Raw genomic sequence first — 27081 nt, 5'->3', positions numbered from 1 at the left:
GACTGCGCGGACTTCTTTGCCATCGTCAAGCGCTTTGCAGACGTCATTGTATAAGAATGTGAGCTGGTTGATTGTAGAGTCACCCTTGATAAAGCATGATTGGAGAGTGGATAAAAGTTTGTTACTAACAAGATAGTTATAAAGAACCTTATGGATACAGCGCTCCATCAGTTTTCCAAGACAGCTGAGCAACGAAATAGGCCAATAGGTCAAGTTTCCATGACGACGGAAAAACAGATTAACAAATTAGTTTACTAAAGTATATGGATAAGGGCGTAGCAAGGACAGGTGCACCCTCTCGTATAAGTCTGGGACTGACAAGATCGGGTCCACAAGCCTTTGAAGGGTCGATAGAGGTGATCGCATCTAAGACTTCTTGAGGAGAGATGACGATGTCTGATACGACTGACGTAGCATTTCGTACGTGAGGGAGCGGTTGAGTGCTTTCATCTGGAAGTGTTGATTGTTTACAGAAATAGTTGTTAAGCATTTCAGTTTTCTCTTGATCTGTTGACGCAGTGCGATCATTTTCTATTAATGTTGGTAAAATTGCATTTGTTTGTTTATTTGTAAAGTTTTTTACTAATTTAAACCATTTTTTAGATGAGATATTGCTACTATTAACTTGAATGATTAATTTGTTTTCAAGTTCTTCTTTTGCCTTTCGAATTGAGTATATGACTTTATTTCTGGACCTCCTAAAATTTGACCAGGCTGTCTCAGTGTTTTGCCGTTTAGCTAATTTGTGTAATTTTTTCCTGACTTTTATTTGTTTACGAATCATATTGTTTATCCAAGGGATGTCATTAGGTCTTATTGTTTCATTTTTATTTGGTATTGTTTGTAAAGCTGCTGAGATAATTGTATCTGATATACTGGATGCTGTCTGATCGATGTTGTTTGAGTTGAGAATGGTTTCCCAGTTTGTTGCTTGCAATTTATTTCGGAATTCGCCATAGTTACCCTTGTCGTAAAGCCATATGTGACATTTATAATTGCTTGTTTTGAATTTTGTGAATTTAAGTATGCAGACTATTGGGCAGTGATATCTTGTTAGAGCTGGGGTGATAGGATCTGATACGAAGCTGGATATTACATTATGTGCATGCTTTACGATAAATACATCAATAATACTGTTTGAATGTTCTGTGAAATGAGTGGGATTATCTATTAATTGATGTGCATTGTACGAATTAATAAGATTTGAAAGTTTGTTGGATGGAATTGATTGGTTTATATTGAAATCTCCTGCGATAAGAATGTCGTCGGCAGCTTGGTTAAATGCTTGGTCAAAGCTGTGTTCCATAAGGTTCCAATGGTTATTGTTAGAGTTTGGGGGGCGATAGAATCCACCAACCAATAGTTTTTTCCTAATAATGTTAATTTCTATCCATATGGCCTCTATACCGTTAACAGACAGGTCAGTCCTTTCGGTAGCTGTGATACCATCACGAACGTAAATTGCGACCCCGCCTCCAGGCCTACCTACTCTGTCACAACAGAATGGATGGCTAAAATTGGCAATTTTTATATTTTCGCTGGAAATCTCGGGAAAGCCAGGTTTCAGAAAATATAAGAATGTCATAGTTTTGAAGTTCGACCTCTATGAGTTCAAGTTTTGATCGTAGACTCTGAATATTGAGATGCACAACGCTGAGCCCACTGTCCATTAAGTCGCTGTAAGAAGATGGAAGAAATGAAGTATCTAGGTCGTCCGAAGTGGAAGTTGGTCCTGGATTTGGATGAACATCTCCGGATATAGAAAGTAAACGAGAAGATAGAAACAAAGCTGTTGGACGGTTAACAAGTGACCGACAACGCAGAACGGAAACAATAGGAAACGTCATTACGGAGGATAGAACGTGTTACTTGAGACTGAATCGGGCGTTGTCGGGAGCAGACAACAAAACATACAGAGAACCCTATAACGAACCAGGCGGCCAACCCCACATCCATGTGCGACAAAAAGCGTTATTGTATATTTAGTCAAGTTGAACAACATTCTGATAAAATTAATAAAAACGAAAGATGTGGTAAAAAGTAGATAACTTTTTAGCATTTTTAATTGTGAATATGAGCAAATAAGAGTTACTTGTTACTTGAGTTATTTCCGAATATGTACGCATACATACGCTTGACATGGTAAGAGATGGTAGTAATAAAAATGAAGAAGAGCAACAAATACTGCCTAAAATTGATTAACTTTAACAACTGAAAATTTTAAACCGACGATTTTTAGGTATTATGTCAAATGGCATTGTTAGCAAATAAAATATGACGATAAACAATAGCACAAAATGAATAGCTATATTAAACATATTTAAATCGTATTTAAATCTTATTCAATCGTACATCAGATACAATATACAAGAAGTACAAAATTATGTAGATATATGTCAATATTCAGCAAAGCGTCAAAGCACTAATGTTCCGCGTGGTGACCACAAACTAAGGCGAACCATTCATGGATTCACGCCGTGCACGGGTTTACTATACTATCATAAGCGGTTGTAAGAAGACTGACGTATACTGTCGAAATAAAGTCACGCGACATTGTTTGTTGGCGGTTTGCACTTGTCGAGATCTTCCTGGGTCTCGATTCGGAAAACTCGCCCTGTTGAAGCCTTAATTTTGATAGTGCCTTCAAATGTCCAAGCGCTGTCAATGACCTTTTTATTGGCCAGTTGCCTAGCCTGGTAGAAAAGGTCGCTTCGAAGTGGAGTAAGATGTTCATTAATGAACACACCTTTAAAGTTCGAATCCTTGAGCTTGGATTTTGACCTCATGAAGTTGGAGCGCGCGCGGTATGAAACGAACTTCACTACAACATCACGGGGCTTGTTAGCCGAAGATTGTGTTGCACCCGTCTTTGGTTTGCCCAGTCGATGAGAGCGATCTATATCTGCCAGTGTGATAGCACAGCCTACTTCCTTTGCAACATTAAGTATTTTATCATCCGTTGACTCATCAGTACACTCAGGTAGGCCAGACACTCGCACACAGTTTCGACGACTGTACTGATTTGTGTGCTCTAGGTCAGAAACTGTAAGTGCTAGCTTTGATTGAAGAGCATTGACCTTTGTTCGAATGCTAGCATTTTCCTTTTCGAGCGTGTCGACCTTTGTGGTTAAATGGGTAAGAACGCCGTCGACGACATTTGAAACAATAGTAGTTAGTCGTGATTCGAATGAGGAGGCTAGAAGTGCACTAATGCGTTGAACGTCCTCATCTTTTAAGGACAATTGAGGCGAATGGTTTGATATGTCTTTCATTTCGGGATTATCAGACATATTCGACAACGATGACTGTGCCCTCTGTTTCTTAAAGTCGTCCCTGTCGAATGGTGAGGACAAAACCCGCTTGCTTTTTTCCGAAATTACTGGGGTTTGTTGACCTTGAGGTGGTTCACTCATGTCACGTATTTTTTACGCTGAGTATACCTTTGATATTTTTTGCATGGGTGGTTGGTCTCGTGATTTATTGTTAATGGAACAGGTAAAGTAGTATTGTTTATGGTCAGCTCCAGCTGAGCGTAACGCAGGTAGAGAAGTTACGCAAATTTATGAAAATAAACGAAACCAGTTGAAGAAATAGCGTCTTACTCACAGATAATAATTCATTGTCCTTAATGAATCCATTCACACTTTTTTAGCTCACCTGTCACATAGTGACAAGGTGAGCTTTTGTGATCACAATTTGTCCGGCGTCCGTCCGTCCGTAAACTTTTACTTTAAACGACATCTCCTCATAAACCGCTTAGCCAATTTCATCCAAACTTCACAGGAATGTTCCTTGGGTGGTCCCCTTTGAAAATTGTTCAAAGAATTGAAATCCATGCAGAACTCTGGTTGCCATGGCAATGGAAAGGAAAAACTTTAAAAATCTTCTTCTCCCAAACCACAAGGCTTAGGCCGTTGATATATGGTAGGTAGGATCACCAAATGGTCCTCTACCAAGATTGTTCAAATTATGGCCCTTGGGTCAAAATTGGCCCCGCCCGGGGGTCATGGGTATACTTGATATGTTTATAGTTAAAACTTCAAAAATCTTCTCTTAACTTACTTGGACTAGAGCTTAGATATTTGGCATGATTCTTCGTCTAGTGGACCTCTACAAAGTTTGTTCAAATTATGGCCCTGGGTCAAAATTGGCCCCGCCCCGGGGGGTCATGGGTATGCTCTATATGTTTATAGTTAAAACTTCAAAAATCTTCTCCTCTGAACTTACTTGGACTAGAGCTTAGATATTTGGCATGATTCATCGTCTAGTGGACCTCTACAAAGATTGTTCAAATTATGGCCTTGGGGTCAAAATTGGCCCCGCCCGGGGGTCATGGGTATACTTGATATGTTTATAGTTAAAACTTCAAAAATCTTCTCTTAACTTACTTGGACTAGAGCTTAGATATTTGGCATGATTCATCGTCAAGTGGACCTCTACAAAGATTGTTCAAATTATGGCCTTTGGGTCAAAATTGGCCCCGCCCCGGGGGGTTAGGGTATTCTCTATATGTTTATAGTGAAAACTTCAAAAATCTTCTCTTTTGAACTTACTTGGACTAGAGCTTAGATATTTGGCATGATTCATCGTCAAGTAGACCTCTACTAAGATTGTTCAAATTATGGCCTTGGGGTCAAAATTGGCCCCGCCCCGGGGGGTCATGGGTTTTCTCTAAAAAAACTTAAAAAATCTTCTCCTCTGAACTTACTTGGCCTAGAGCTTAGATATTTGTCATGATTCATCGTCTAGTGGACCTCTACAAAGTTTGTTCAAATTATGGCCCTGGGGTCAAAATTGGCCCCGCCCAGGGGGGTCATGGGTATGCTCTATATGTTTATAGTTAAAACTTCAAAAATCTTCTCCTCTGAACTTACTTGGACTAGAGCTTAGATATTTGGCATGATTCATCGTCTAGTGGACCTTTACAAAGATTGTTCAAATTATGGCCTTGGAGTCAAAATTGGCCCCGCCCCGGGGGGTCATGGGTTTTCTCTTTATGTTTGTAGTGAAAACTTCAAAAATCTTCTCCTTTGAACTTACTTGGACTAGAGCTTAGATAATTGGCATGGTTCATCGTCTAGTGGACCTCTACAAAGATTGTTCAAATTATGGCCTTGGGGTCAAAATTGGCCCCGCCCGGGGGTCATGGGTATACTTGATATGTTTATAGTTAAAACTTCAAAAATCTTCTCCTCTTAACTTACTTGGACTAGAGCTTAGATATTTGGCATGATTCATCGTCAAGTGGACCTCTACAAAGATTGTTCAAATTATGGCCTTGGGGTCAAAATTGGCCCCGCACCGGGGGGTCGTGGGTATACTTGATATGTTTATAGTTAAAACTTCAGAAATCTTCTCCTCTTAAATTACTTGGACTAGAGCTTAGATATTTGGCATAATTTATCGTCTAGTGGACCTCTACAAAGATTGTTCAAATTATGGCCCTGGGGTCAAAATTGGCCCCGCCCCTGGGTGGTCATGGGTTTTCTCTATATGTTTATATTAAAAAAAATCAAAAATCTCCTCTGAACTTACGTTGCTTAGAGCTTAGATATTTGGCTTGATTCATCGTCTAGTGGACCTCTACAAAGTTTGTTCAAATTATGGCCTTGGGGTCAAAATTGGCCCCGCCCCGGGGGGTCATGGGTATGCTCTATATGTTTATAGTTAAAACTTCAAAAATCTTCTCCTCTGAACTTACTTGGACTAGAGCTTAGATATTTGGCATGATTCATCGTCTAGTGGACCTCTACAAAGTTTGTTCAAATTATGGCCTTGGGGTCAAAATTGGCCCCGCCCCCTTGGGAGGTCATGGGTTTTCTCTATATGTTTATAGTGAAAACTTCAAAAGTCATCTCCTCTGAACTTACGTGGCTTAGAGCTTAGATATTTGGCATGATTTGGTTTTCTCTAGATGTGTTATAGTGAAAATCTTCTCCGAACTCACAAAGACAAGTAACGTCTTAATTTAAACTGGATAACATATTTAGTACACATACCATGGGCCACATACAACAATTGATAACAAATATACATATATAGATACACACGTAAAATCAAGTAGTGACAAGGGCTTAGATATTTGGCATGATATATCATCTAGTTGACTTGTACCAATATTGTTCAATCTTTGGCCCTGGGGTCAAAAAATGGCCCCACCCGGGCGGTCATGGGTTTCCTTATATATGTATATGATGAAAACTTATAAAATCTTCTTCTCCGAAACCAAAAGGCGAAGGCCTTAGATATTTGGTATGAAGCATTGTTTATTGGACCACTATTAAGATTGTTCAAACTTTAGCCCTGGGGTCAAAATTAGCCACGCCCCGTGTTCATAGGCTTAGGTTTTCAATATTTTTATATAGTCTTGTATAATAAAACTTTAAAAATCCTCTTCTCCAAAATATAAGACCTAGAGCTTTCATATTTGGTATATAGTGTTACCTAGTGGACCTACACCAAAGGTATTCAAATTATTGTCCTGGGGTCAAATTGGCCTTGCTCAGGGGTCATTTGTTTTTACATTGTCTTGTCACTTAAACGTCTTTTCCTCTGAAAGTAAAGGTCAGAATGACTCCATACTTGATATGTAGCATCCTTACATGGTCCTCTCTCAACTTTGTTCAAATGGTTTTGTTTGGCCCCTTTTAGGGGTCACCAGAGCAAAAAATAGAAAAACCTTTAAACAACTTGATCTTATTAACTGCTTGATGGATCTTCAAGTCTGAAGCATCCTAGCATGGGCCTCTGTCAGGTCTTTTCAAATAATTTTGTTTGGCCCCTTTTAAGGGCCACCAGAGCTAAAATTAGTAAAAAAAACTTAACATTTTCTTCGCATGAACCCCTTGATAGATCTTCAGCAAATTTGGTTTGAAGTGTCCTTGCATGGACCTCTCTTAAATTTGTTCACATAATTTTGTTTGGCCCGGTTGCCATGGCAACCTAAAGGAAAATGTCAACAATTGGTTATAATCATCTTCTTCTCCTAAACCGCTTTGACAGTTTTGATGAAACTTCATAGGAATGATCCTTGGTTGGTGCTTTTTCAAAATTGTTCAAAGAAATTAATTCCATGTAGAACTCTGGTTGACATGGCAACCTAAAGGAAAAGTGTCAACAATTGGTTACAATCATCTTCTTCTCCTAAACCGCTTGGACAATTTTGATGAAACTTCATAGGAATGATCCTTGGTTGGTGCTTTTTCAAAATTGTTCAAAAAAATTAATTCCATGCAGAACTCTGGTTGCCATGGCAACCTGAAGGAAAATGTAGGCTGTCGTGTCCGCGCTGTGACTTTCTCTTATATGGACAGATTTTAAAATGACTTGCCATATGTTTTCGACATACCAAGACAACGTGTCGTGTGCAAGACCCATGTCCCTACCTCTAAGGTGAAAGATACACTAAGTGTTTATTCACAATGGAATGCTGAATATGAGGACATAAAGAGTGTTGGCTATCATTTAGTATGATCAGTTTTTTTTCTATGCTCAGAGGCAATTTAATATAACTTGCAATATGTATTTGACACATAAAGGCAAGATCAACTTTTTATGTACTTGTTCATAGATCAATGTCACATTGGGGGGCATTTGTCACATACTTTGACAGCTCTTGTTCAATATTCTTTGAGAAACAAGCTATATTAATAACAAAGGTTAAACTCTTTTACTCAGGTGAGCGATTTAGGGCCATCATGGCCCTCTTGTTTAGTTATTACAACATCAATTGTTACAAGTTATTTAGCTTTTTAACACACACTCGTTATAGCTATATATTGGCTTTGATAACTAGTACCTACTAGATGTATTGGAAAAGTTGTAACACATATTTTGTCCCCACCCTACAGGTAGCTGATGATGATGCTTTGCCAGAGCTAACTGCCCCTGTTGCCGGGACAATACTAATTCTGATGGCCAATCTTCGCCAGTGTTTCATGGCACATGATCAATCTCCTAGCGACAAGGAGCATCGTGACCTCCAGTATGTAACCATGCTGGATAGGTCCCAGCAGGGTGTGAACAACACCACCGTGTCGTGGGGTCAAGGATCACAGGGGTCAGGAACAAGAACTCTGTTTGCAACCTCACTACAGATGGTTCTCAAAGGATTAATTGAGCATATCCTCAGATGTAGTAAGTTTCTTGTTTTTGAATTCTCATTTTTAGCCGAATTTTTCATCGAAAAATTACGGGTTATAGAATTGCGAAAACCGGGCGGGCGTTAACAATTTTGCGTTAAAGTTTTCATTTAATGTAATAAAATCAAAGAGTTTTTATCCAATGGTAATCAAACTTCATACAATGGTAGAGCATAATGAGAGGAAGTGCAGTGTACAATAACCATAACTCTATTCTTGCTTATTACTGAGTTATTGCCCCTTGTTACTTTTTTTTGTCCGGAGTATAACTTGAAAAGTACTGGATGGAATTCATTGGAACTTCATACAATGGTAAAGCACAGTGAGAGGAAGTGCAGTGTACAATAACTCTATTCTTGCTTATTACAGAGTTACTGCCCTTTGTTACTTTTTTCTTGTCCGGAGCATAAATTAAAAACTATTGGATGGGATTTAATAAAACTTCATACAGTGATAGATCATAATGAGAGGGAGTGCAGTGTACAGGAACTGCAATTCTATTTCAGCTTATTACATAGTTAGTGCTCTTTGTTACTTTTTCTTGTCCTGAGCATAACTTGAAAACCATTAGATGGAATTTAATCAAACTTCATACAGTGATAGATTATAATAAGAGGGCGTGCAGTGTACAGGAACCTCAATTCTATTTCAGCTAATTATTTTGGTTAAAAATGCTCAAATCCTTGGTTTGCAAAATTTCATCTTCAAATAAAAATCCAGCTTTAATGCGGCGTTGCCGCATTGGCGTCTTGTTATGCATCTTGAAAGAAAAATAAATAAAACTAGGAATGGTACTGGGGGTATGTCCATTTTTGCATTAAAAATGAAACTTAAGGATGTCATTTTGAATGACGTAAGATTTTTGACATACTGACTAATCACCAATAGGGTTCATCTTGTTGTCAAGAACAATCAAGCTATAGATCCATTGTCCTCTAATTATCAACACATAACGTGTCTGAATGCTTGGAATTTTGATGGCATTGAGCCAAAAATATATAGACAACTTGTCGGCTGCAAGACCCACAACCCTACTTCAAAGTTTAAGGCCACACTTCATCATTATGGAATGCTTCATATTTGCACATAGAGTATGGTTGGTTGTGTCCTGGCTGTAACAAGACCCACATCCCTACCTCTCCCTTCATCACTCCTTCACACTTAATGTCAGCCATTATGCTTCTAGTTTATGTTAACTCTTCCTGATTGTAGGCATAAGTAATTGCATAATCCACTGCACTTCAGGGACATTTGTCACTCTTGTTAGCTCATTCTTTTAAGTTGGGATAAGCAAACACTTATAACTTTTATAATTTAAAAACAACAACATTGACCTTGGTCATGTAAAATGAATGTCTGCCAGAAAATGAGTTGAATTATAACCTCCTGAATCGAATCCCACTATTTCAAATAAGCCTGTATTTGACATGTGTATGTATTTACTCCCAGGTGGAGGCCAGCAGCGTGTGCGGGCTAAGCTATATGGAACCCTGCTCTACTACCTGCAGATTGCTGATACGCCCAGGAATTCTCACAAACATCTACAAGGTACACATTTATGTTTATGAATACCTTCTTGTGGTTAATAGAAACATAATGATGAATTGGTATATTAATATAGATCCAACATGGTGAAATTATCACATTTCAAGATACATGTAATTGAACAAACTTTCCTTGCATATTAAACTTCAATATAATATGTGAGAAATACATGTACAAGTAGTCCTTGTTTGTACCACATAGCTGCACTTAAAATTCACAATATATATAAATTCCTGGTTTAATGTGTTAAGATGAGAGAAGTGGTGGTGTGGAATCTCGCCTTCTGTCATCTGGGGACACAGAGTATGATCAACTACGCAAGGAAAACATAGCGACCATCCTCAACTATGGTGACACCTTCATGGATCTGCTGTGTAGAGATGCCTGTGACGGGCTCGACGTGGGCAGGGTAGGCACACATACACTTCCAGTGTTGTCTCATCAAGTATTTACAACATTACAGTTGTTGTAATCGAAACGTCGTTGCATTAATGAGTAACTACCTTGAAAAACTCTGTTTGTCTACACACTTGTGGACATAAATAATTGATTTCATAATGGTGACTTACAACTTCAATATTAAACAAGTGTTGGTGTAATATTTGAACCGAAACATGCAATATGACTGCAAAGTGATGGACTCTTATGAACATTGGATATGAGATATGATTTTGTTTGCAATTTCTTGAAAAAAAGAGTATTGTTTGAAGTGTAGCATTTGGATTTGACCTAGAAATCTAGTTTAAGACCCCATGTTACCCAGTTCATAACTAATAAAAGGAATATTGTACCATAAAAATTGCAAAAAATATAATCTATAGTGTTAACAAGGTTTTTCTAAGATTCAACCTAGTGACCTAGTTATCCCCATGTAACCTAAAAGGGGTAGAGATTTCATGAAGGGGAACATTCTGACCAAGTTTGAACAGTATCTGATAAATTCCTACCAAGATATGGCTGGACAGAACAAGTGTGACAGTGCTGGAAGGCCGGACAACACAAAACAATATCCCCTTCCAAAAACCTGGTTTGGCACAGGATAATAAACAAAAACAGTAATGTGATGAAATCATGGATAAAAAAACATTTGTTTTATAACTGTAAACCAGTTAATAGAATTGAGTCATGTTAGTTAATAGAATTGAGTCATGTTATGTGAATTTTACAGATGTTGGCCCTATCGGTGCTGGACTGTATTGTCATGATGGACAAGTTTAGCCAGTGGTTGTCGTTCCTGTCTTCCAAGGGATACCTCCAACACCTCATCGACAGTCTCTCTGCTGATGATGAAAAACTAATGTCCGTCCTGGCTGGAGGCACACACAGCCTCAAAGTGCTCTATCTGTATGAATCAAAACTGGTGAGTTGATGCAAATGTATTTCAGATTGATCGAGAAGGCAGCTATGCACTGATTTGAATCAAGTGTGAGTCTTTTTCCACGGTAGAAACGAGTGTAGTTCAGATATCCTTTCTGCTAATACAGTAGTTTGAAAGTGCCCCTAGTTGGGCTTGGATCTACAAAGCCTTTGACCCCTCCAAAACTGAGAGATAAACTGAGTAGAATTTACATGATGATTTTGAATTAAAATAAATCCTTATGTATTCCTTAAAACGCCAAATAATTAAAATGTAGTATGTCCACTGTAACCTTGTAACCTTTGTCTGTTGAAGGGAAAGGTTTCTGTTGTGGCCATGTTGTGCTAATACTTTAACTTAATTATCCCCTGCCTTGAAAAGGCGAAGGGATATAGTACTGGTAGACGCTATTCCGTGCGTGTGTGTGTGCGTGTGTGCATCTGTCCGTCCCACATTCATTTCTTTGCATCTCCTCTTACATTTCTCATGCGATTTCTATTAAACTTTCACAGATTGATGATCATAAAGTGAAGCAGCGCATATTGTCGGGCTTTTGCGATTCAATCATTTTTGATAGAGTTATAGCCCTTTGTTTATTTTACATTTTAAATTGGTTTCTTCGCATCTGCTCTTACGTTTTTCATGCGATTTCTACCAAACTTTCACAGATTGATGATCATAAAGTGAAGCAGCGCATATTGTTGGGCTTTCCTGATTTGACCATTTTTGAAAGAGTAATTGCCCTTTGCTTATTTTACATTTAAAATTGGTTTCTTCGCAACTCCTCTTACGTTTTTCATGCGATTTCTACCAAACTTTTACAGATTGATGATCATAAAGTGAAGCAGCACATATTGTTGGGCTTTCCCGAATCGACCATTTTTGAAAGAGTTATTGCCCTTTGCTTATTTTACATTTAAAATTGGTTTCTTCGCAACTCCTCTTACATTTTCATACGATTTCTACCAAACTTTCACAGATTGATGATCATAAAGTGAAGCAGCGCATATTGTTGGGCTTTCCTGATTTGACTATTTGTGAAAGAGTTATTGCTCTTTGCTTATTTTACATTTAAAATTGGTTTCTTCGCAACTCCTCTTATATTTTTCATGCGATTTCTACCAAATTTTCACAGATTGATGATCATAAAGTGAAGCAGCGCATATTGTCTGGCTTTTGCGATTTGACTATTTGTGAAAGAGTTATTGCCCTTTGCTTGTTTTACATTTAAAATTGGTTTCTTCGCAACTCCTCTTACGTTTTTAATGCGATTTCTACCAAACTTTCACAGATTGATGACTATATAGTGACGCAGCGCATATTGTCGGGCTTTTGCAATTTGACCTTTTTTGAAAGAGTTATTGCCCTTTCTTAATTTTACGCATTTCTTATGTTCCTGAGAAACTACCCTTACCATTGATTGGCTTTTGTTACAAAAAATGTCCCCATGAGGCGGGGGATATAGCTGTCTGTGACCGCTCTTGTTCACTGGACAATAGTAAGAAGATATTCACATTGGCAAGCATATTGATAATGAATTGTGTGTTTCAGAGTCTGTTGACCCGAGTAGCAGAGACTGCGACAGGCGCCAGCACGATACTGAGGTGTGGTGTCATGTCACAGCTGGCAGCTTGTTCCTTCTTCGACATGAGACCCGACATGGATAGGTACAGACACTTGCTTAATGTAAAAAAAATTGTACACATATTTAAAAGTATATATAAGACTTCATTTTAATCCTTCTTAGAAATAAGATGCGTATGCAAAGCGATTACAGTGATTGGTGTGTACCAAACTTCAGAAGGCTTTAAGGCTCACAAGCATGTAAAAAACGTAATTCTGAATTCTTATGGAATTCTGAATATTCAAATTGGCCTCATTTTTAGCTCTACTGGCCAAAGGCCAGAAGAGCTTATGCGATTGTAATGTGTATGTAGTATGTGCTTCTGTGCGTCTGTAAACAATTTCTTGTTAACGTGATACAGTCTTCAGTTTTGATTGTATTTCGATGAAACTTTAGTATTTAGTATTTAGATATCAATTAGAGCTTGGTTCCTTTCGAAAACCAGCCATATCCGCCTTTGCATGCCTAGATTATGGGCCTTGAAAGTTTTAAATTAAAGAAATGCTATTTTTAGTTAACTTATTTTTAGCCATGCAGGTCTGCATGATCAAATTCTATTTTTAGCCAAGTTTACATGTACATGTAAATTCAAATCTAGGACTAAGGGAGAGAATTTGCTTTTTGTACTGCGGTTGATTTTGTGAATTGCTCTGCCTTGTTCTTGTTGAAAGCCCAAATGCCATTTTTTTAGCTCTGTCTGTAGTTTGCACATTCATCTTAACAAAATTGGTTGTGAATGTTTGTTCAAGATATGCACCTGGGGTCATTACTGGCCACGCCCAGGGTTCACAGGTTTGGTAAAATTAAATTGGGAAAGGTTTGAAAATCTTTTTGTGTGTTTTTGCATCCATCTCAGCACGATTGCTTGTGAATATTTGTTAAAATTGATCAATGTTGTCCTAGGATTCCCTTGACTGACCTTTTGACCAACTTTTTAAAAAAATTCAAAACTACATAAATTTTTACCATGAGTACAGTTTTGAAAGCATTTTTTTTTGTCAGATGACTTTTACTTGGCACATATTGAAATAGTTCATCCAACTAATCTGCTTACAATTCTTTCTGAGCTCAGATGTTGAGTATCTGTAGTTTGCGCATTCATCTTAACAAAATTGGTTGTGAATGTTTGTTCAAGTTATGCACCTGGGGTCATTACTGGCCATGCCCAGGGTTCACAGGTTTGGTAAACTTAAATTGGGAAAGGTTTGAAAATCTTTTTGTGTGTTTTTGCATCCATCTCAGCACAATTGCTTGTGAATATTTGTTCAAATTGATCAATTTTGTCCTGGGATGCCCTTGACTTTTAACTTTTTTTTTAATCTTTAAAACTACAGAAATTTTTACCATGAGTACAGTTTTGAAAGCATTTTTTTTTGTCAGATGACTTTTACTTGGCACATATTAAAATAGTTCATGCAACTAATCTGCTTACAATTCTTTCTGGACTCAGATGTTGAACGTACAACGTTTTCCGGTAACCCAAACACAAAATGTGAACTATATGTCTGTTGCCTTTTACCCATACATACATGCTCTGGATTAAAAATGACCACAATAGCCATGCCAGTAGAGCATAGGCCCTTTTGGGCCTCTTGTTTACATATGTCTTTAATTAGGAGCCAAGCAGTGTACAGTGTGGAGGATGACTTCCTGCCAGACGCAGTATCCCGATACCGCCACCTGCTGTTCACTACACTGAGGTTCTGTCTTGCCCTACTTACCTCTCTTGGCACAGAAAACAGGGAGGCAGGTACTCAGGTATGCAGTGGGTTATTTGTCCATAAATAGCGAATGGAAATAAGTTTGGTCCATAGTGATGTTATTATTTGTACAGATGTTTGTTCATGTACAGGTTTCAAAATGACACTTGGATGGACAAGTACACATACAGTTATCAAAATGACACTTGGATTGACAAGTACACATTCAGTTTTCAAAATGAAACTAGGATGGACAAGTACACATAATACAGTTATCAAAATGACACTTGGATTGACAAGTACACATACAGTTATCAAAATTGTCACTTGGATGGACAAGTACACATTCAGTTTTCAAAATGACACATGGATGGACAAGTGCACATAATCAAGTTATCAAAATGACACTTGGATGGACAAGTACACATACAGTTATCTAATTGACAATTGGATGGACAAGTACACATTCAGTTTTCAAAATGACACTTGGATGGACAAGTACACATACAGTTATCTAATTGACACTTGGATGGACAAGTACACATTCAGTTTTCAAAATGACACTTGGATGGACAAGTACACATAATACAGTTTTCTAAATGACACTTGGATGGACAAGTACACATAATACAGTTATCAAAATGACACTTGGATGGACAAGTACACATAATACAGTTATCAAAATGACACTTGTATGGACAGGTACACATACAGTTATCTAATTGACACTTGGATGGACAAGTACACATAATACAGTTTTCTAAATGACACTTGGATGGACAAGTACACATAATACAGTTATCAAAATGACACTTGGATGGACAAGTACACATAATACAGTTATCAAAATGACACTTGGATGGACAAGTACATATAATACAGTTTTTAAAATGACACTTGGATGGACAAGTACAGATGGACAAGTACACATAATACAGTTTTCAAAATGACACTTGGATGGACAAGTACACATAATACAGTTTTCAAAATGACACTTGGATGGACAAGTACACGTAATATAGTTATCAAAATGACACTTGGATGGACAAGTACACATAATACAGTTACCAAAATGACACTTGTATGGACATGTACACATACAGTTATCTAATTGACACTTGGATGGACAAGTACACATTCAGTTTTCAAAATGACACTTGGATGGACAAGTTCACATAATACAGTTATCAAAATGACACTTGGATGGACAAGTACACATAATACAGTTATCAAAATGACACTTGGATGGACAAGTACACATAAAACAGTTATCAAAATGACACTTAGATTGACAAGTACACATACAGTTATCAAAAATGACACTAGGATTGACAAATGCACACAAATACACATACAGTTATCTAATTGACACTTGGATGGACAAGTACACATACAGTTATCAAAATGACACTTGGATGGACAAGTACACATACAGTTATCAAAATGACATTTGGATGGACAAGTACACATACAGTTATCAAAATGACACTTGGATGGACAAGTACACATACAGTTATCAAATTGGCACTTTGATGGACAAGTACACAAACAGTTATCAAATTGACACTCGGATTGACAAGTACACATAATTTAGTTATCAAAATGACACTTGGATGGACAAGTACTAGGATGGACAAGTACACATAATACAGTTATCAAAATGACACTTGGATTGACAAGTACACATACAGTTATCAAAATTGACACTTGGATGGACAAGTACACATTCAGTTTTCAAAATGACACTCGGATGGACAAGTGCACATAATCAAGTTATCAAAATGACACTTGGATGGACAAGTACACATAATACAGTTTTCAAAATGACACTTGGATGCACAAGTACATATAATACAGTTTTCAAAATGACACTTGGATGGACAAGTACACATACAGTTATCTAATTGACACTTGGATGGACAAGTACACATTCAGTTTTCAAAATGACACTTGGATGGACAAGTACATATAATACAGTTTTCAAAATGACACTTGGATGGACAAGTACACATAATACAGTTATCAAAATGACACTTGGATGGACAAGTACACATAATACAGTTATCAAAATGACACTTGTATGGACAAGTACACATACAGTTATCTAATTGACACTTGGATGGACAAGTACACATAAAACAGTTTTCAAAATGACACTTGGATGGACAAGTACACATAATACAGTTTTCTAAATGACACTTGGATGGACAAGTACACATAATACAGTTTTCAAAATGACACTTGGATGGACAAGTACACATAATACAGTTTTCAAAATGAAACTTGGATGGACAAGTACATATAATACAGTTTTCAAAATGACACTTGGATGGACAAGTACACATAATACAGTTTTCAAAATGACACTTGGATGGACAAGTACACATAATACAGTTTTCAAAATGACACTTGGATGCACAAGTACACATAATACAGTTTTCAAAATGACACTTGGATGGACAAGTACACATAATACAGTTTTCAAAATGACACTTGGATGGACAAGTACACATAATACAGTTTTCAAAATGAAACTTGGATGGACAAGTACACATAATACAGTTATCAAAATGACACTTGGATGGACAAGTACACATAATACAGTTATCAAAATGACACTTGGATGGACAAGTACACATACAGTTATCTAATTGACACTTGGATTGACAAGTACACATAATACAGTTTTCAAAATGACACTTGGATGGACAAGTACACATAATACAGTTTTCAAAATGACACTTGGATGGACAAGTACACATAATACAGTTTTCAAAATGACACTTGGATGGACAAGTACACATAAAACAGTTATCAAAATGACACTTGGATGGACAAGTACACATAATACAGTTTTCAAAATGAAACTTGGATGGACAAGTACACATAATACAGTTATCAAAATGACACTTGGATGGACAAGTACACATAATTCAGTTATCAAAATGACACTTGGATGGACAAGTACACATACAGTTATCTAACTGACACTTGGATGGACAAGTACACATTCAGTTTTCAAAATGACACTTGGATGGACAAGTACACATAATACAGTTATCAAAATGACACTTGGATGGACAAGTACACATAATACAGTTTGTTTTTTTTTTTTGTTTTTTTTATTCAACAATCTATATGCATTTTACATTTCATAGTAAATCATTACATAATACAAAACTTATAAGCATGATATACCAAAGCAGTTAATTTATGTACCAGTAATCAGTAATATGTACCAGTAATCAGTAATATACACATAATACACTAGGATTGACAAATGCACACAAATACACATACAGTTATCTAATTGACACTTGGATGGACAAGTACACAAACAGTTATCAAATTGACACTCGGATGGACAAGTACACATAATACAGTTATCAAAATGACACTTGGTTGGACAAGTACACATAATACAGTTATCAAAATGAAACTTGGATGGACAAGTACATATATAGTTATATAGTTATCAAAATGAAACTTGTATGGACAAGTACACATAATACAGTTATCAAAATGACACTTGGATTGACAAGTACACATACAGTTATCAAAAATGACACTCGGATTGACAAATGCACACAAATACACATCCAATTATCAAAATGACACTTGGATGGACAAGTACACATACTGTTATCAAATTGACACTTGGATGGACAAGTACACAAACAGTTATAAAATTGACACTTGGATGGACAAGTATTCATAATACAGTTATCAAAATGACACTTGGATGGACAAGTACACATACAGTTATCAAAATGACACTTGGTTGGACAAGTACACATAATTCAGTTATCAAAATGAAACTTGGATGGACAAGCACACATATAGTTATCAAAATGAAACGTGGATGGACAAGTACACAAACAGTTATCAAATTGACACTCGGATGGACAAGTACACATAATACAGTTATCAAAATGACACTTGGATGGACAAGTACACATACAGTTATCAAAATGACACTTGGTTGGACAAGTACACATAATACAGTTATCAAAATGACACTCGGATTGACAAATGCACACAAGTACACATACAGTTATCTAATTGACACTTGGATGGACAAGTACACGTTCAGTTATCAAAATGACACTTGGATGGACAAGGACACGTTCAATTATCAAAATGACACTAGGATGGACAAGTACACGTTCAGTTATCAGAATGACACTTGGATGGTCAAGTACACATACAGTTTTCAAAATGACACTCGGATGGACAAGTACACATACAGGTTTCAAAATGACACTTGGATGGACAAGTACACACAGTTTTCAAAATGCACTTGGATGGACAAGGACATGTTCAGTTATCAAAATGACACTTGGATGGACAAGTACACATCCAGTTATCAAAATGACACTTGGATGGACAAGTACACATACAGTTTTCAAAATGACACTTGGATGGACAAGTACACATTCAGTTATCAAAATGACACTTGAATGGACAAGTACACATACAGTTTTCAAAATGCACTTGGATGGACAGGTACATGTACAATTATCAAAATGACTCTTGGATGGACAGGCACACATACAGTTATCTAAATGACACTTGGATGGACAGGTCAACATAGAATTATCAAAATAACACTTGGATGGACAGGTACACATAGAATTATCAAAATGACACTTGGATTGACAAGTACATGTACAGTTATCATATGTGAAGCTTAACCTACAAGAGGAGATGAGCGTATTATCAGCATGTATATGTTTGGTGGGTTTTTTTTAGAGATTTGCCCTTTAAATTTCTTAATAGTGTGATATAGGTCCATATGGTTCCGGACTTATTACTAAGAAGAGGAAACGTTCATATTATCAGAACTTTATGGCTACATTTTTTTTTTACAGAGTTTGTACCTCTATCGCATACATTGTTTTCATTGATAACCTTGTGTTAAATTGTCAAGCTCTCACCCATCATGCCACACCTCACTTGTCATCTTTTTGTGTCTCATGTGCAGGTGATGCAGTTTATTGTTTCCCATGGGGACATATTCCACGCTATCCTACTGGACAGACGGACAAGCATCAACCTCCAGGTGCTGCAGGAGCTAGCTCTCACCACAGCTGTCATCTCAAGTGCAAACTGTCGAGGTATGATCACCTTTAGTCTTACAAGTCAGTCATGCACAATGTTCTGAGACTGCACAAGTTTGCATAGAATTTTTAGTAGCGTTGATTGTGATTGAATGGTAGATAAATAAAATTTCATAACTATGGAAAATACCCTGCTGTCAAAATTACATCATTTGTTAAATTTGATTTAATATGAACTAATTTTCAATTATTTTTTACAATGTCAATGGTTGACTTTCAGAGCTAAATTCATCACTGCCGCACTTGACATACATAATTAAGGAGTTAAAGAATGTGTTAAAATTGGGATGCCTAAAAACCATGGATAAAATACCAGAAGCTAAGATTATAGGGTAGGCATGCTACAAACATGCTTTAAACAGATTTGATGTGATTGTTTTGTACATCTGTTGCTGACAACTTAAAATTTTAACCGTGTTCCTTTCAATACACCAATACATTGTTTCCCAGAAGAGGAGCCCTATACAGAGGTAAACACTGCAGAGATAGAGTTTCGCGGCCACAAATTGAGGATCCAGCGTCACATGGTCGCCCTGCTGCCACGGTATTGCGTCTCCGAGAAACTCATGAAGCAGCTGAAGAACCTGGACATTCAACATGAGGGTGACAAGGCAGAGATACAAGCCCAGGTCACTCAGGCATACCTTGATGTAGCTACCAATGTCACGTCATACTGCCGCGCTCTTGTGTCTAACTCAGGTATGACAGTTGCATGGTAATGAATCAATTAACACATGTACAGATGTTTTCTTGACTTGGGTGAATGGCTTGAATTAAGGAAGAATTATAGATCAAAATCTGATTAGAGAAATGAAACCGGAAATAAAATTAAGAAAAATAAGACAGAAAAGAAAAATGGCCTAATTAAAAAAAAATCCATTTTCTCCTTTACATAATGTTCCGTTGGACATGAATTTATTACATTTAGATGGATAGAAAAACAGCAAAAGCTGTATACAGTTTGAAGCTTTACACGTTGTGGTGATAAAGTCTTGGTTACTCTCCATGCCACTACTAATGTGTGTTTGTACTGTCATCTCATTGTGTATTATATACTTTGCTGAAAAGAGTATATTTTCAATGACAACTTTCTTGTATTATATAATATAAAAAGAGAATCGTAGTCTAAGACTCTGTTACTAAGTTTTAAATTTATTATATAATCTGGTCTCCTTTGTCCTGCAGATTACTCATGAAAGGGTAGATGGATTAAAAAAATGTTTTGTACAAATCTTAAACACCATGAAATACAGGTCTTGTTCAACTTACCTCTTTCCAACAGCATTGCCAAAAAAAGATGGTGCCTGAACAATTACTTGTGAAACTGTTGACTGTTTAAAATAAATAAAAAATGGCGTTCAAGGTGACTGTGACCTTGACCTTTGACCCCTAAAATCAATAGAGGTACTCTACTGGTCAGGCCCAACCTCCAAGTCATGTTTGAGGGCCATGGGTGCAGGCATTGTCGAGTTATCACTTGGACAAACTTTTCACATTCAAGGTCACTGTGACTTTGAAATCAGTAGGGGTCATCTACTGGTCATGCCCAGCCTACATGTCAAGTTTGATGACCATAGGTCAAGGCATTGTTGAGTTATCATTCAGACAAGCTTTATCAACCTTTTCGCACTATAGGTCACTGTGATCTTGACCTTTGACCTGATGACCCCTCAAAGCAATAGGGGTCATCTTCTAGTCAGGTCCAACCTTCATGTCAAGTTTGATGACCACCATGTGCAAAGCAATATACCCCCTCTTCTTTATAATGATGAAGAGCCAGTGTCTGTGTCGGGTTAAAAAGGTTGATCACTGAGATTGCGTATTAGTGGCAAAAACTAACAAGAAATGACTTTTTTAAGTTATTCAGTGGATCTTAAACCATACGTAAGACCATTTTTATGCTCACCAAAGAGAGAGCATTTCAATTGCTAATTTGTCCGTACATCCTTCCATCCGTCACACCCTTTTCTCTTCGGGCGTTGAATACTCTTTACATGTGTTAATATACTTAAATTAAATAAACAGACATTAATTGAATAAACAAGCATTCATCACATGGCTTGAAGCTCTAAATGGCAGAGCATATCGCTCTATGATCATCGTAAATTTCGGCGAACCTGACTTTGATTTGAAAATAGCGAATTAACCACCGTAAAATATCTACATGATTTGTCAACATACATTCTTAGTATTCTGGGAGTATGACGTCAAAAGTGCCAACAGGTTTTACGAAAACAAGGGACAGGTGCGGGATCGATTTATTAACGTGCAGAATTCACAAGTGCGTATCACTGAGACAATTATTGGAGATTTTTGTAAACTTCCCGATCTCTTTTTTAAATAACTAAGTTTTGAACTTGTAAAAAGTGACTCGCTAAAAATATCAAGTGGACAAGAAATTCTACTCGCATTTTCCGAATTTGACTCGCATTTAGCGAGTTAGCAACCGCTAAATTTGAACCCTGTCATGTGCAGTCAAAAACAAGGTCACCAGGTCAAATTGAAGGAAAAGCTTGTTAACACTCTAGAGGTCACATTAATGACTGTATCTTCATGAAAATTGGTTAGAATGTTTATATTAATAATCTTTAAATCAAGTTTAAATCTGGGTCATGTGCGGTCAAACACTAGGTCACCAGGTCAAATTGAAGGAAAAGCTTGTTAACACTCTAGAGGTCACATTTATGACTGTATCTTCATGAAAGTTGGTCAGAATGTGTATATTAATAATCTCTAAGTCAAGTTTAAATCTGGGTCATGTGCGGTCAAAAACTAGGTCATTAGGTCAAATCATAGGAAAAGCTTGTTAGCACTCTAGAGCTTACATTTACGACTGTATGCTCATGAAACTTAGTCAGAATGTTTATATTGATTAGCTCTAGGCCAAGTTCGAATCTGGGTCATGTGCGGTCAAAAACTAGGTCTCCAGGTCAAATTTAAGGAAAAGCTTGTTAACACTCTAGAGGTCACATTTATAACTGTATCTTCATGAAAGTTGGTCAGAATGTTTATGTTAATAATCTCTAAGTCAAGTTTGAATCCGGGTCATGTGTGGTCAAAATCTAGGTCATTAGGTCAAATCATAGGAAAAGCTTGTAAGCACTCTAGAGGTCACATTTATGACTGTATGTTGATGAAACTTAGTCAGAATGTTTATATTGATTAGTTCTAGGCCAAATTCGAATCTTGATCATGAGCGGTCAAAAACTAGGTCACCAGGTCAAATTTAAGGAAAAGCTTTTGACAATCTAGAGGTCACATTTATAAATGTTTCTTCATGAAAGTTGGTCAGAATGTTTACATTAATAATCTCCAAGTCAAGTTTAAATCTGGGTCATGTGCGGTCAAAAACTAGGTCATTAGGTCAAATCATAGGAAAAGCTTGTTAGCACTCTAGAGGTCACATTTATGACTGTATGTTGATGAAACTTAGTCAGAATGTTTATATTGATTAGCTCTAGGCCAAGTTCGAATCTTGGTCATGTGCAGTCAAAATCTAGGTCACCAGAACAAATAATAGGAAAAGTATTTTAACACTGTAGAGGCCACATTTATGACCACATGTTCATGGAACTTGATCAGAATGTTATTCTTGATGATCTTTAAGTAGAGTTTGAAACTGGGTTATCAATTGCCCTCTCCCTGAAAACACTTATATCACACTTGAATTGGATCAGGTGAGCGATACAGGGCCTTCAGGGCCCTCTTGTTTATTTTATTTCTTGAAATTTACTTCTCAAACCTGCCCAAATCGTTCCATGTTGTGAATTTTTCCAACTTGTATATAATACTACTACAACCGTTTACCTTCTACCTTCTATCAGCACATTGTATTACAAATGCTGCCTTTTTATAGAAAATGGGAGTAAGGGGAGCATCTTTCGCTTCCTGTGATGTTCTTGTTTAACAGAGCTGTCCACTGTATTTTATTTGTATGACACACACCAATGGGCATTTTCTCACTTAAAGCTGTAAATACTGCTGAGAAAGACTTCATTACGCTCATGGTTGTGAAGCTGGTACGTTGTTTTAAACACTGCCTCCCATTGGTTTGCAGGCCCAAATGTGCAGTACTGTAGAGTTCTTTTCTGGCCGAATATGGAGGAGGCAATGACTCGAGACATTCAAGGCAGTGGAGGTGTGTATTGGTTGGTGTACTGTGTAATTGTTTATATATAATTTTATGTCTCGGTAAATGTCAATAGTTTAATATACATTGAGGTAAAATGCCTTTACATTTTTGATATTCCACATAAGCACTACAAGATGTATTGTCCTGCAGACCTGTCAGTATCGAGTTTGACCCCGGCCCAGCTACCAAACCTGGGTGTGCTTGTGTACCAGCTGAAGACATGCATGAGTCAGTTTCTAGCTGTGTACGAGAAAAGAAAGTTCCACCTAAGCAAACTTGAGGGACTCTCAGACCTGAGTGTGGAAGACTTGAAACAGGTAATGTGCTTAAACTGACAGTGTTGAAAGTTTCTGTACGATATTTTAAATAATTTGGGAACATTTTTAATAAAAAGTGGCATCATGACTGATTGATTCAACTTAAATTCAAATTAATTTAATGCCAGGTTTTTATTAGAAAAGATTCCAACATTCAGACCACTAGGGCAGTATGCATACCAGAAAAAATGCATGAACACATAGCATAATTTCTAACAGAGTTAATAAATCATGTTTTGTTTCAAAGTTTGAGCATTGTTATGTACTTATATTTCCTTTGTTTCAGTTTTCTGGAGTGGTTGAGGGTGAGAAAATGTCATCCCAGCAACGACAGGCTGTCGCCTACAAGAGGCTCTCACACATCATAGCATACAACTACCGCCAGCTACAGGCATACTCTTGTATCCTTTGACTATGTCAAATAACTGGGACAGTGGTGAGAATTTCTTATGATGAAAACTGCAACTGGTGAGTGGTCATCGAGTTTCTTTTCATCAATGTTTTAGAAAGGTATTAGTCAAGGAGTCGAGCACCATTGCTAGTCCCAAATACACAAATCATGCGCAAAACCTTATGATTACCTTGAGGTAATAATTTCACACATTTTCCAAAAAGCATGTTTCAAAATAAACAAAGAATTGGCTGGTGTTATATTTTCGCAAGTTGTAAAAATTGCAATGACAAATGAAAGGGAATAAGAAAAGGGTGAAAAACCAATTATCACTGTTTACTCACGACCGCTAATACCTGATGACAGCTTTTGAACATATGAGCAATTTCCACAACGCAATACGTAATCAGTGCCGAAGTAAACTGACTACTTCAAACTTTGAAAATACATTGTAAGACATTTCATAACAGACTAAAATGGAAACTTGGGTCGTTTGAAACATCGTATCACTCAAAGTTTTAGCTTGGTGCCCGGTGTCCTGGAGTGATCGCAGTTTTACTGTATTTCACCTTAACCCATGCATCAGACATCATAGAGAACAGCCTGTTCTTGTTATGGAGACACCTGGAATACTACCTGATCCACTGTGTGCCTAGTGACAGGAGCCAGGCCAACATACAGACACAAGCACGCAGACAACAGCAGATCAGGAGACTGCAAGGTTGTACAAATAATTGATCACATCTAATTGTTCAACTCGATCATTGTAAAATCCAGATACCATTGGCACTTGCAAACAAAAACATATCGGGTAACTATTTTAACTAAATAGATTCCCCTCGACTACTTTCTTACTCGCATTGAAGGTTTATTAGTTTGGAAAAAGAGCCCTGACTCAGTGAGAAGCAATGTATAATGGAGCTATAAGCAGGAGTGTGTATTGTTATGTCGCCCAGCTTAATTAAGGGCCAGCTAGACTTATTTGACATCATGAAGATCTTTTAATCTCGATTCCAATCTTATCTGCTGGGCGCCTGACAGGAAGTCCATCAGTACCCATTCATTTATTTAACGAGCTACTGGATAAGCAACTGGCCTTATCAGAACAAGCCAAGTGTGGTGCTTGAATCTTTGACGCCCTAACTTCTATGCCACGAAGGAAGAACATCAATAGTTTTACAAAATGGCATAATATTGGAATTTTTTTACTGTCATATTTAAGATGCAGTAGGTGTAGGTGGTTCCCCGTCCATGGATCGTATTGGAGGAGGAGACAGTGTGTCAAGTTTTGACCTGGATGACTCGAGACGTCATGTGCGCCAGCAAGATATCGACACACTTAAACAGGCAGCTGTCACTGTGCTCAGTGAGTCGCTGTTCAAGAAAATACAGGAAATCAATCAGGTATGCTTACAGTTGTGTAAACACTTACACTTGTTAACATGCATGTTACATACCTCATGTAATATTTGATCATACAGTTACCTTAATACCTGATTGTAATTATTATGTATGAAAGTTTAAGCCTCATAAGTTGAGACTTATCCAGCCTTTCACAAATTTCAAATATGTGGAATGAATGACTGTCAAAAATACAGGTACTGACCCCCCCCTGTCTTCGTCTTAGATCTCAAGAAGCATCGTCATTGGTGTTATTGTTGCCATGGTCTGCGTCAAGACCAAATCTATGAAACTGTTACAGATACTAGTATCTGGTATTCACAATACAATTTGCATATAGCATTCCCCATCAGCGTGGCTAAAGTATGCTTCTTGTGATCCTCGGTTATATTTTAGAATATTTTATTAAAAGGAGTTATTTTACTTTCAGACGTTCTGTAAGAGCCGCAGCCACTATGGGTTTGTTGAGGCTGTGATCCGGAGAGTCAAGCGTCTACTGAGACTGCATACAGGTTCCTGAATAACTTGGACTACAAATATGAATAGCAGCAAAGGCTGGAAAGCTCACTATATCAAACAGATTTGCAACCATGGAAAATTTCATGACTAATTAAATATAGTCTTTTAGAAATCTTGATAAGTGGGCTTTGGAGCAGTTTGTCTTATTTCAATGACTGTTGATTAAACATTACAAACATGAACACACTTTCAACTTTACTGTATATGTAAGGGTGTATTTGTTTTCCATTCTATTATTCTATTGAATGAATCATGTGTTCAGATTTTCGTGTAATAAAAGTGCATTGCTGATGATGATTATCTTTGAATTAAAAATCCACTGTCCTGTTAAAAGGACTAATAAACTATTTCATGCCCTTTCTATCAGTTGCTAATTATCTTAATTCTAACTTCATGAAATTAAAGTTAAGATAATGATGTTAATATGAGAATTCATCCCCAATGTTTAGATGTGTGCTTTCTGGGGATGTCTGTTCTTGGCTGTAAATCATCAAATGCTTTGATCAAATACACATGTTGGTAAATAAACTCGGCAAGGCGTAGTTGTCTTTCTGACAGATAATGAAGCATGATCACTAGGCCATTTTGCACTGAAGATACAGACGATTTGTACTAACCCAAAAGCCGTTTCCAACAGTAAATTTTTGGCACTTCCAAGTTTCTCAATGTGCCACTCTTGCGGTTAATGTGAAACCTGCAAACTACATATATGGAGGCTTTGCGGGGGTATGAGCCTATTAGTAGTTGGTTTGTTGTGATTTGACACCAGTTTATGCCAAATCACAAACGGCTGCAGTCGGTTTCCTTTGATGTCTATGAAGATTGGCAAACTTG

At 37.2% G+C, this 27081-nt stretch overlaps 1 protein-coding gene across 1 annotated transcript in view; it reads left to right on the top strand.

Annotated features, from left to right (window-relative positions):
- The window catches only part of LOC128238514 (nuclear pore complex protein Nup205-like), a 65591-nt gene extending 39053 nt beyond the window's left edge, over nt 1-26538 (top strand). Inside the window, exons 27-40 of the mRNA XM_052954503.1 lie at nt 7851-8136; nt 9591-9689; nt 9938-10095; nt 10855-11046; nt 12595-12710; nt 14284-14425; nt 19352-19484; nt 19938-20186; nt 23545-23625; nt 23770-23936; nt 24223-24337; nt 24914-25048; nt 25550-25731; nt 26159-26538. Of these exons, the coding sequence (XP_052810463.1) occupies nt 7851-8136; nt 9591-9689; nt 9938-10095; nt 10855-11046; nt 12595-12710; nt 14284-14425; nt 19352-19484; nt 19938-20186; nt 23545-23625; nt 23770-23936; nt 24223-24337; nt 24914-25048; nt 25550-25731; nt 26159-26248 (2145 nt within the window). The 3' untranslated portion in view covers nt 26249-26538. The remainder of the gene's footprint in view (nt 1-7850; nt 8137-9590; nt 9690-9937; nt 10096-10854; nt 11047-12594; nt 12711-14283; nt 14426-19351; nt 19485-19937; nt 20187-23544; nt 23626-23769; nt 23937-24222; nt 24338-24913; nt 25049-25549; nt 25732-26158) is intronic.
- Nucleotides 26539-27081: the final 543 nt, after the last annotated feature.

This window comes from Mya arenaria, chromosome 6 (genome assembly GCF_026914265.1).
Source record: "Mya arenaria isolate MELC-2E11 chromosome 6, ASM2691426v1".
Lineage (NCBI taxonomy): Eukaryota > Metazoa > Mollusca > Bivalvia > Myida > Myidae > Mya > Mya arenaria.
Note: the sequence above shows the minus strand (reverse complement) of the source record. Positions and strands in the feature narration are given on the sequence as shown.